This window comes from Sceloporus occidentalis, unplaced genomic scaffold, assembly GCF_023333645.1.
Source record: "Sceloporus occidentalis isolate IW3139 unplaced genomic scaffold, rSceOcc1.0.p SCAF_2, whole genome shotgun sequence".
NCBI classification, from domain to species: Eukaryota; Metazoa; Chordata; class Lepidosauria; order Squamata; family Phrynosomatidae; genus Sceloporus; species Sceloporus occidentalis.
Window position 1 is genome coordinate 274,887,605 of NW_028316982.1, and position 11,714 is coordinate 274,899,318.

Sequence of the window (11,714 nt, forward strand, 5' to 3'; positions counted from 1 at the left end):
TTCCATAATCACAAAAAGTCAACATGGGTTTCAGAGAAACAAGTCATGCCAGAATAATATGGTCTCCACTTTTTGGTAAAAAGCATAATAATAATAATAATAATAATAATAATAATAAGCTTTATGTCCTGACAAAAATTCAAAATGGCCTGAATAGATTAGAAAGCTGAGCCAAAGCTACCAAAATGAAATTCAACACAGAGAAATGTAAGGTACTGCACTAAGGGTGGGAAAATGAAATGCACAGATATAGGAATATGGGGGACACCTGGCTGAATGAAACTACATGTGAAAGGGATCTAGGAATTCAGGTAGACCACAGGTTGAACATGAGTCAACAGCGCGATGCGCCAGCTAAAAAAGCCAATGCAATTTTAGGCTGCATCAATAGAAATATAGTGTCTAGATCAAGGGAAGTAATAGTGCCACTCTATTCTGCTCTGGTCAGGCCCACCTGGAATATTGTGTCCAGTTCTCGGCACCACAATTCAAAAAGGATGTGGAGAAACTGGAGCTATGTGTCCAAAGGAGGGAGACTAAAATGGTGAAGGGTCTGGAAACCATGAAACCCTATAAGGAAGGACTTGGGGAGCTGGGTATGTTTAGCCTGGAGAAAAGAAGGTTAAGAGGTGATATGATAGCCCTGTTTAAATATTTGAAGGGATGTCATATTCAGGAGGGAGGAAGCTTGTTTTCTGCTGCTCCAGAGACTAGGACCCCATGGAGCAATGGATGCAAGCTCCAGGGAAAGAGATTCCAGCTCAACATTCAGAGGAACCTCCTGACAGCAAGGGCTGTTCGACAGAGGAACACACTGAATCCCTTGGAGATTGTTGTGGGGTCTCCTTCCTTGGAGGTCTTTAAACAGAGTCTGGATGTCCATCTGTTGGATATGCTTTGATTGAGAGTTCCTGCATGGCAGAAGTGGTTAGACTGGATGGCCCTTGGAGTCCCTTCCAACTTTATGACTCCATGTTGAATTTCATTCTGTTAGCGTTGGCCCAGCTTTCTAGTCTATTCAGGTCATTTTAAATCTTGATCCTGTCCTCTGGAGTATTAGCTACTCCTCCTAGTTTGGTGTCATCTGCAAATTTGATGAGTATGCCTTCTATTCCTTCATCTAAGTCATTGTTAAATGGCAGACTGCGCCCAGGACAGAGCCCCACTGGACACCCCACTGGTCACTCCTCTCCAGTAGGAAAATGTTTACTATAGTGATGGGAAGAGATGTGCTTTGGCCACTTAGACTTTGGCAAAGAAGACCAAATATCTGACAATACTACATACCCCAGGGTTCCATGGCATAAAGAGTGTGTGTGTGTGTGTGTGTGTGTGTGTGTGAATGTATGTATATATACACACACACAAACACACACTCAGACTTTGGACCGTTTTGTGAGGTAAACCTGGTGCCATTTCCTTTTTTCTACAGCCCTTGACCAGTTCTTGAGAGGCAGAAGGGAGGCTTCTTCCAAGGGGAAAAAGGCTACACACACACACACACACACACACCATGTGTTTAAAATTATGTGTGTGTACATGCATACACACACACACAATTATATATACACACATATGTAAAATTATAACTTTGCCCCTTCCTTGGCTGCCTATTTCTGAGGGGTTTGGCCTCTTTCCCAAGGTCTCTTTTTCTCTATTGTTTGAGATTGTTATTTCATAAAATGTAATTTTTAAAGCTTTATTGTCAATAAAAGCAAATACAGAAAAACACTGACTTATAAATCCAAATACATTTACAAAAATAACAAATGTTATAATCTCACATACCCATTATTCCAACCCATATTTATAATTGTTTCTGAAGATATTTTATTGTTATCTAGCAAAATATATTTCATATCTTTATTACTTTTTCCTTTGTGTGGTTATTTTACGTATCTCTTTACTCCTATGCTATATTAACCTTTGGATTTTCTTAGTAACCTCTTCATTCCCCCCCCCCCCTTGTTTTATTTTATTACGTTTTCATATCTATATATCTATCCTCTCATTACTACTTCTTTCACTATCTCTTCTTTCTCTGTTTGTTTTTTCCAGTATTTAACTACTAAGTCCCAATCTTCCTTTTCCTCAGATTCGTTTTCTTCTTTTCGTTTCCTTGACAGTCTATCAGTATCTCTCATATCTAGTAATTTTCTTAACCATTTCATAAACTTTAATTTAAATGTTTTAAAGAAATAATTTAGGACACGATCCAAAGCTGGACCATAGAGGTCATTAATCGATTGACTGACCAATTGATCAATTGATTGACAGGAGCCATTGAAGACCCCTAGCGCTTTGTCTTCACAACAACCACACCCCTGCGAGGCAGGCCAGGCCAAGGACAGCAGGGCAAGTGGCGATTTTGCCCGGCTGAACGAGGACTGGAGCCTTGACCTCATCCACCCATCTTTCTCTCCAGAGCAGAAGGCGCACATCGAGAGCCATGCGTCCCGCGCCAACTGCGGCGAATTCGCCTTCATCGCCACGAAGGAGAACAGGGCCCACGGATCGACCTCAGTGGCCAAACTCTAAGTAAGCAGCTCTTCCTCGCAACCCGACACTATTCGGGAGGAAAGCGACGCTGCGCCAGTGAGGTCCATAGTGGTTTCAGTAGGGTCGAGGTCACTCACAGCATCACTGACTGCCACCTCCTCCAGTTTCACACCATACAGAATCCTTCTTTTCACTAACGTTAGTTACAAATCATAGAATCATAGAGTTGGAAGAATTTTTAGCATATACAATCTCGTCCTTCTTTCCTTCCAGGGAGGAACCCAGGGGTCGGGGAGGGTCTTTAGGCAGTTTTTGCCAGAGCTGGGGATCCTACAGGACTCCATTTGGACCCTGAAAAACGCAGATCAGCCGAAACATCCATTTAATCAGCTATCCAAGGCTCGAAAAGATTGCAAAAAGACATAAATTCCCAAAATACAAGCCTTCATTGTGCATTTTTAGATAAGGAATGCCAATTTATTATCCCATTCTATATTCCATGCATGTATAGGATTTCCCCCATGTGGGTTCTTTGATGCGAACATAAACTTCCACTGTGACTGAAGCTCTTCCCACATTCCATGCATTTATATGGTTTCTCCTTTGTGTGGGTTCTTTGATGTGAACGTAGACTTCCACTCTGAGTGAAGCTCTTCCCACATTCCATGCATTTATAGGGTTTCTCCCCTGTATGTGTTCTTTGATGATTACGTAGAGTTCCACTGTCACTGAAGCTCTTCCCACATTCCATGCATTCATATTGTTTCTCCTTTGTGTGGCTTCTTTGATGTCTGTGTAGATTTCCACTCTGAGTGAAGCTCTTCCCACATTCCATGCATTCATATAGTTTCTCCTTTGTGTGGCTTCTTTGATGTCTGTGTAGATTTCCACTCCGACTGAAGCTCTTCCCACATTCCATGCATTTATAGGGTTTCTCCCCTGTATGTGTTCTTTGATGTAGACGTAGATTATTACTCAGACTGAAGCTCTTCCCACATTCCATGCATTGATATGGTTTCTCCCCTGTATGTATTCTTTGATGATTATGTAGAGTTTCACTGACCCTGAAGCTCTTCCCACATTCCATGCATTTATAGGGTTTCTCCCCTGTGTGGGTTCTTTGATGTGAATGTAGAGGTCCACTGAGACTGAAGCTCTTCCCACATTCCATGCATTTATGTGGTTTCTCCCCTGTGTGGGTTCTTTGATGCGAACGTAAACTTCCACTGCGACTGAAGCTCTTCCCACATTCCATGCATTTATATGGCCTTGCTCCTGTGTGGGTTCTTTGATGTAAACATAGATTTCCACTGTGACTGAAGCTCTTCCCGCATTCCATGCACTTGTATGGCTTCTCCCCTGTGTGGCTTCTTTGATGTAAACGTAGACTTCCGCTGTGACTGAAGCTCTTCTCGCATTCCATGCATTTATATGGTTTCTCTCTTGTGTGGCTTCTTTGATGTAAACGTAGATTTCCACTCTCACTGAAGCTCTTCCCGCATTCCATGCATTTGCATGGCTTCTGCCCAGTGTGGCTTCTTTGATGTCTGTGTAGATTTCCACTCTGACTGAAGCTCTTCCCACATTCCATGCATTTATGTGGTTTCTCTCCTGTGTGGCTTCTTTGATGTAAACGTAGACTTCCGCTGTGACTGAAGCTCTTCCCACATTCCATGCATTTATAGGGTTTCTCCCATGTGTGGGTTCTTTGATGTAAACGTAGATGTCCACTGAGACTGAAGCTCTTCCCACATTCCATGCATTTATAGGGTTTCTCCCCTGTGTGGCTTCTTTGATGTTTATGTAGACTTCCACTGTCACTGAAGCTCTTCCCACATTCCATGCATTTGTAAGGCTTCTCCCCAGTGTGGCTCCTTTGATGTCTATGTAGATTTCCACTCCTACTGAAGCTCTTCCCACATTCCATGCATTGATATGGTTTCTCCCCTGTGTGGGTTCTTTGATGTAAATGTAAACTTCCACTGTAACTGAAGCTCTTCCCACATTCCATGCATTTAAATGGCCTTTCTCCTGTGTGGGTTCTTTGATGTCGACGTAGAGTTCCACTGTGACTGAAGCTCTTCCCGCATTCCATGCATTCGTATGGTGTCTTTCCCATGGGAACGCTGAAGTGTGTGTTCAATTGTGATTTACAGTTGCATATTCTCCCACAGACCGGACACTCTTCTTGATCTGAGCCTATGGCATCACGAGGGACAGAGGAGTTGTTGTCCTCGTTCTTCCTTTGGTTTCCCCTTTTCCTTTTCACTTCCTTTTGATTTCCAAACTCCTCTTCTGTTTCCATGAAAGGCTCCATAATTTCCATTGATGTCGCAGGTGGCTCCTCATAGTTCCCCCTCTGCTGCTCATTACCTGCGTCAGGAAAAAGGAGAAGCAATTAGGAGCCAAGCACAGAATCAATCTGATCTACGTTCTTTATTTTATGATCTCCCCATTCCTTCAAACATGATTTACTTCCCTTTGGAATATGGGACTCTCTCAGCCAAGAAACCTCCCATCCCCTTCTGGTCAATTTCCCCCTTAGCTCCAATGTTCATCCTCATGTTATACAAGAGGAGTTTCCAGTTCCAGGAGCTTCTGAGAAGCAAATGAAACTCTAGCAAGACTAGAGGAAGAAGACTCCCTGAAAGGGGAAAGGAACTTCCTAGTGCCAGTCTTTTCTATCTGTCCCAAGTCCAAGGAAGCCCCTGGTCAGGCAGAAAAGGGAAGGAGGACCAAGGCCAGGACTAGGGACTTTATCCTGCGGAGGGCAGTTCTACAAGTATGAATTACACTAAAACCTGGGGGCAAACTGAGCATGCAATGTGGGAAATGTTTGAGTTGGCCTGAAGAACCATGTTGCTATCCATGCCGTTATCTTGGGCCAGAGGTCACTGGCTACGGCCGGCCCAAGAGAACCATTTACAATCCACCCATGGGTCGGACTCAATAAAACCAAGCACAAGCGGAGACCTTCCCCAGGCCCTCTGCCCCTTCATCCCCAGAGAGAAGGACATCTCTTGACCAACATCTAGGCAGGTACCTGCAGGTCCTTCTCCTTCATTGAAGCCCAGATCAAAGGGGTCTTCTCCTCCTCCTTCCAGGTGGCAGATGAGGTCTGGTTTGGGACAGTCTTCACAAGAAAAAAGAGAGAGGACCCTTAGCCATTGTGGTTATTTGTGAGATCTGGGATCCTCAGACCAGTAATCCACAAGGAACCTCATTCCAAAGAATTAACGTTTATTGTAGAGCTAAGGCAGAAAAGACCCATTAACACATGTTTGCGAAATATGAGGGCTATAGTAAAAAAGCTGGCCTTTGACAGACCCACCCTTTCCGACCAGGACTAATCCCACACCACACATAACACCACAAAAGGGCAACGGAGCCTTTCTCAGGAGGCCAGAGGCACCATCATCACTAGCATTCCAATCTCCCAGCTAGGACCCTTCAGCAGATCTATACACCATTAACGTCTCTACTCTCTACCAACCCCACTCCCACCATAACTCCACCATATATGGATTAACATTATAACAGGGAAGACATTAGAGGACTGGTCCTGCCATGAGGCCGGGTGGGGTGACCATCCCAGATGTTGAATGGAGACAGATGTGCGTGTTGTGTGTGTTGTGGCCTGCCTTCCACTCCTTTGGCAGCATGGTGCCCATTGCCAGTCCAGGTCCTACACAAGTAATCGGAGTGGGTGCCATCTTGGCAGTCAGGACAATGGCTGGGGCTTCATGTGCCCAGGATGTATGTGGCGAAACTGGGACTGAGAGGGGTCAGAGGGAGAAGGCCATGGGGCAGAGAGGAAGGGATCTTGGGGCCGCCCTCTTTCTCTCTCTCGGGGGTCATTTCCCTTTCTCTAAGGACAACCTGGGACTGAGAGGGTCCAGAGGGAGAAGGCCATGGGGCAGAGAGGAAGGGGTCTTGGGGGTCTCCTCTGGCTTTCTCTCTCTCCGGGGCCATTTCCCTTTCTCTAAGGACAACCTGGGACTGAAAGGGTCCAGAGGGAGAAGGCCATGGGGCAGAGAGGAAGTGGTCTTTGGGTCCCCTCTTTCTTTCTCTCTCTCTCTCTCTCTCTTTTTTTTAAATTTTTATTTAAATTTTATTAAGCAAACACGGAACAAGTGCAATGTATAATACATAAACCAAAACTTACATACATACAAAGGACAACATAAAATAAGCAAAATATCCAAAAGATTATTCTCTATATTTCGACTTCCAAGGCTCTCTTCTTACACCAGATTAGAAAATTTATCACAGTGGTTCATTAAAGTAATAATAAGACAAAAAAAAAGAAGAAGAATCATCAGCCTTTATGTAAACATAAAAGATTATCTAAATTACAAATACCTAAAGTCATATATAAAAAGAGAGAAAAAAATAAGAAAAGGAAAAGAGAGTAGATAAATTACATTTACATCTGCCAATTATAGATTTCTAAGAAATGATCAACACAGTACCATTTTTCTTTTGTCTCTTCCACGGCTTTATCTTGAAGAGTTGCAGTCAGTAAGTCTAGGTTCCGCACTTCTTTCAATTTAAATATCCATTCTTCTAAGTTTGGGCAGTATGGCTTTTTCCAAGCTTTGGCAAATAACAATCTTGCAAGGGTGACCATATACAATATCAATTTGCACGATTTTTCTTCTATTTCCTTATCCAGATTACATGTCATATTCAATAAAAATAATAAGGGATCAAACGGGATCTCTTTACCAAGGATATCACTCATTAATTTTTGAATATTTTTCCAAAAAGCAGTAGATACAGAACATTTCCACCATATATGGAAATAAGTACCCTCTTTGACCCCACACTTCCAACATTTGGGATTTCCATTACCATAAATCTTGTTAATTTCAATAGGCGTCATATGCCATCTAAACAGCATTTTTATATAGTTTTCTTTGTAATTCTGACAAACAGTAAATTTCTTAGTAATCTTCCAGGATTTATGCCAATCTTCCAAAAGGATAGGATTCCCAACATCCTGGGCCCATCGAATCATTGAATGTTTGATTGTTTCATTCTCTAAATCTCTTCCTTTTAGTAGCTTGTAGAACTTAGATAAATGCTTTCCTTTTTTATCTTCTAATATACTATCTAGATCATTTTTCACAGTGCTAATTCCCAATTCTTTTGAGTCTACTTTCCATCTATTATTCAATTGTAGGTATAAGTACCATTCTAATTTGATTCCCAATATTGATAGTTCTTCTCTTGTTCTAATTATAGCATTATCCAAATTGTCAAAAGTCAAGAGGTCACTATATCTAATCCAATCAAATGAAATCTTTTTAGTTCTGCCAAAAAATGCTTCCTGGGGAGAAACCCAATATGGGAGCTTAACATAAAATAATTTTTTGATTTTTTCCCATACCCATAATAGAGATCTTCTTAAAAAATGATGCCTAAAATCTTTATATTCCTTACCCTTCCCATACCACATAAAGGCATGCAATCCTTGTCCCAAGTCGCAATTTTCCAAATTTAACATTTTCTCGTTTGAGAGGAAGATCCAATTTTCTAACCAACATAGACCAGCCGCATAATAATACAGCTTCAGATTAGGGAGGGAACAACCTCCTCTTTCCCAGTCATCCGTCAATATTTTCCATTTAATTCTAGCACGTTTACCATTCCATAAAAATTTAGAAAGTTCCTTTTGCCATAGGTTAAATTGGACCTCTGAAGAGATAATCGGTAGGTTTAAGAATTCATTTTAATTATAGTCATTCTAGCAGAGAGGGATAGTTGTAATCTCGACCAAGAGATTAGGTCAGCCTTCACTTCTTTCCATAGCTTGCCATAATTATTGGAAAAGAGATCGATGTTTCTATTTGTTAAGAAAATCCCAAGATATTTTGCTTTATTATTCACATTATAGCCTGAAATTTGAGTTAATTTTTCATTTTCAGCAGCCGATAAGTTCTTAGTAATAAATGCAGTCTTAGATTGATTAACACTCAGGCCTGAGTGAAATGCAAAAGTATCCAAACTCTTATTCAAGTATTCAATATTATATAAAGGATCTTCTAGAAAGCAAATTAGATCATCAGCAAAGGCTCTAACCTTATATGTATAATTATTGATTTTAACACCTTTTTGTGCTGAATCATCCCTAATCTTATTAAGCAAAACTTCAAAAGCAATAATAAATAATAAAGGGGAAAGTGGGCAACCTTGTCTCGTGCCCCGTTTTATCTCAAAAGAGTCAGTCTTTTCATTGTTTACAATAAGTTGTCCCCTTTGCTTCTGATAGATAGAAGAAATCCAACTATACATCTTAAAACCGATATCCATAAACTTCAATACTTCCAATAGGAAGTTCCATCTTAATCTATCGAAGGCTTTTTCTTCATCAATCAGTAATAAAGCTAGTTTTTTTTCATTATGAAGTTCAAAATAATCTATGATATTTACTACAACCCTAATATTATCTTTAATTTGACGTTTAGGGAGGAACCCAGATTGATCTTCCTGAATCCGATTAACTAGTACTAATAATAATAATTAATAATTTGTTTTATTTATATACCGCTATTCCAAAGATCATAGCGGTGAACAGCAAGTAAGCTAATTTGCCCCCAACAGTCTGGGTACTCATTTTAGCTCCCTCCTCGGAAGGATGCAAGCCTGAGTCGAGCTTGGGCCCTTTTGCTGGTCTTGAACTCGCAACCTTGTGGTTTTGAGTTAATGGCTGCAGTACAGGCATTTAACCACTGCACCACCAAGGCTCCTTTACTCCTACTACCTTTAATCTTTCTGCTAGAACCTTAGTATAGATCTTATAATCACAGTTAGTTAATGAAATTGGTCTATAGTTACTTAGTTCTGTTTTCTTATCCTCACTTTTAGGGATTAGGACAATAGCCGCCTCCCTCCACGAATCAGGAATTCCATCCAAATGAATATCATTTATTGTGTCTCTTAAAAAAGGAACCAAGACTTCCTCCATCTTTTTATAGTATGTCATAGATAAACCATCTGGCCCAGCGGCTTTATCCGAACTCATAGCTTTAATTACTAATGAAATCTCTTCTGCTGAAATCTCTTTATTCAAGAAGTTCCTCTCTGGATCATTTAATGCCAAAGCCTTCTGGTCTGAAATATATTCTCTTAAACTACTTAAATCACTCAGGTTACTCTCTGATCCACTGTAAATATCTCTAAAATAAGAATTAAACAGAGATTTAATCTCTTTTTGCAAAGTGTAAATCTTCCCAGAATGCCTAATCTCTGTAATCAGTCTGTTATCACTCTTCTTTCTCAACCTGGAAGCTAAAATTTTCCCAGCTTTATCTCCATACTCAAAATATTTTTGCTTTACAAGAAGTAATTTTCTCTTTACTTCCGCTATTTCCAAAACTTTCAATTCTTGTTTAATATTTTCAACTTTCAATTTTGACTGTAAGTCACCATCACTTTTCCATTGCTTTTCGGCCTCCATTAATGTTTGTTTGAGATCTTCAGTAGTTTTTACATCTTTCTTCCTTTTGATACTATTAAGTTTAATCATAACCCCTCTAATGACTGCTTTACTAGCATCCCAAAGTATCTTATTACTAATATCAGTTGTCTTATTTTCTTTAAAGTAAAGTTTCAAAGATTGTTTCACTTTTTCATTGATTTCCGCACTTTTTAACAAATCCTTAGGTAACCTCCAATTGAATCCTGGCTTCCTAACAAAAACATTCATGCTTATCAAATTATGATCAGATAAAGTAGTGGGAATTACGTCCATTCTTGAAATAGAAGGGAGAACACCTTTAGATGCCAAAAAGAGATCAATCCGAGACCAAGAGTCATGAACTTCAGAGTAAAAAGTAAACTCTTTACTAGTCTGATATTTATGTCTCCAAACATCTTCCAACTTATATTCTTTCATAAGATAAAAAAAGGATCTAGGAAGTTTGCCCTGATGTTTTTTAATTTTAGATTGTTTATTAGTTTTCCTATCAACAGAAGGGCAGATTACTGCATTAAAGTCTCCCATCAACAAAATATTATCATGATCTGTTTGTCTAAGCTCTTCATGTAGGTGGGAGAAGAAAGCCTCTTTATTATCACAGGGAGCATAAACTCCCACTACCAATATTGTTTTACCATTTAATTTAACTTCTATAGCAACATACGAGCCATTGTTATCTTTAAAAATTTCCTTTGACTCAATTTTCTTGTTCACATAAACTGCCACACCTTTTTTCTTTTTGTCTACTAATGAGCAATAACAAATCCCTAGCTTAGAGTTTCTTAGAAGTCGTTCCTCCCTATTTTTGATCTTAATTTCCTGCACACAAATTATATCACTTTTAAGTTTTTCCAAATAGTGAAAGACTCTGCTTCTTTTAAATTTTGAATTAATTCCCTTTACGTTCCAGGAACAGATTTTAATTGTCATTGTTTTATCTTACTATCATTCGATCACAATAAGCGAGAAGCTAGTAAGGTTAAAAGGGAAAAAGTTATTCTTTATTAAAAAATATTAGAATCAGGCTAAGATATCCAGAACAAAATTAATGAAAATGTAGATTCCTTTCACGGGGCCTTGACCACTTAGTATGTTTCTATCGAATCCTCCCCTAAATTCTGTAGATTAGTCTCTCCACTATCCTGTTGTTCCAAGTCTTTATTAATATCTGGGTGGTTCCCCGTATTAGCACCTTCTTTAAGTCCAGTTCCTTGTATTCCACTAGGTTTCCGTTCCTTTTTCTTATATCCTTCAAAACCAAAATCCCCTTTTTTATCTCTGTGTTCTTTTCTTAGTCTTTCTTCAAATTCTTTGGCTTTTGTCAGATTGTCAATCTTGTGTCTCTTCTGTTGATACATAAAAGAGAGGCCTTCAATTCTTTCCCATCTAAATTCAATCTTTAAGTACTTCAACATATTAACCAAGTATCTGTACTTCTGACGAGAAACCATAATAGAAGGTGGGATATCTTTAAATATTTTTGTCTCAATTCCTTCTATGATAAGATTGTTACTGTAACTATTTTGGATTATTAAATCTCTCACTCTAGTTTTCACACAGCAAACCGCTATGTCTCTGGGAAGGTTCCTGTCCTTAGCTTGACTTGATTGAATCCTATAGATTTTATCAATTTCACAGTCCATCTTATCCCGAGGAAAAGCAAGAAAGTCTGCCAAAAAAGGTATAATTCGACCATACAAATCCTCACCAGACTTCTCACTAACACCACGAA

At 39.7% G+C, this 11,714-nt stretch overlaps 1 protein-coding gene across 1 annotated transcript; it reads right to left on the reverse strand.

Moving 5' to 3' along the window:
• Nucleotides 1–1,795: 1,795 nt before the first annotated feature.
• On the reverse strand, nt 1,796–5,588 carry LOC149320267 (uncharacterized). The gene is made up of 2 exons (XM_089513224.1): nt 5,543–5,588; nt 1,796–4,872 (listed from the first exon to the last, which is right to left on the reverse strand). The coding sequence occupies exon 2, from the start codon at nt 4,823–4,825 to the stop codon at nt 2,990–2,992; it is 1,836 nt and encodes a 611-aa protein (XP_089369350.1). The 5' UTR covers nt 4,826–4,872; nt 5,543–5,588; the 3' UTR covers nt 1,796–2,989.
• Nucleotides 5,589–11,714: the final 6,126 nt, after the last annotated feature.

Coding starts and splice junctions, on each gene's coding strand:
- LOC149320267 (XM_089513224.1), bottom strand. CDS start 4,825: ATGGAAATTATGGAGCCTTTCATGGAAACAGAAGAGGAGTTTGGAAAT.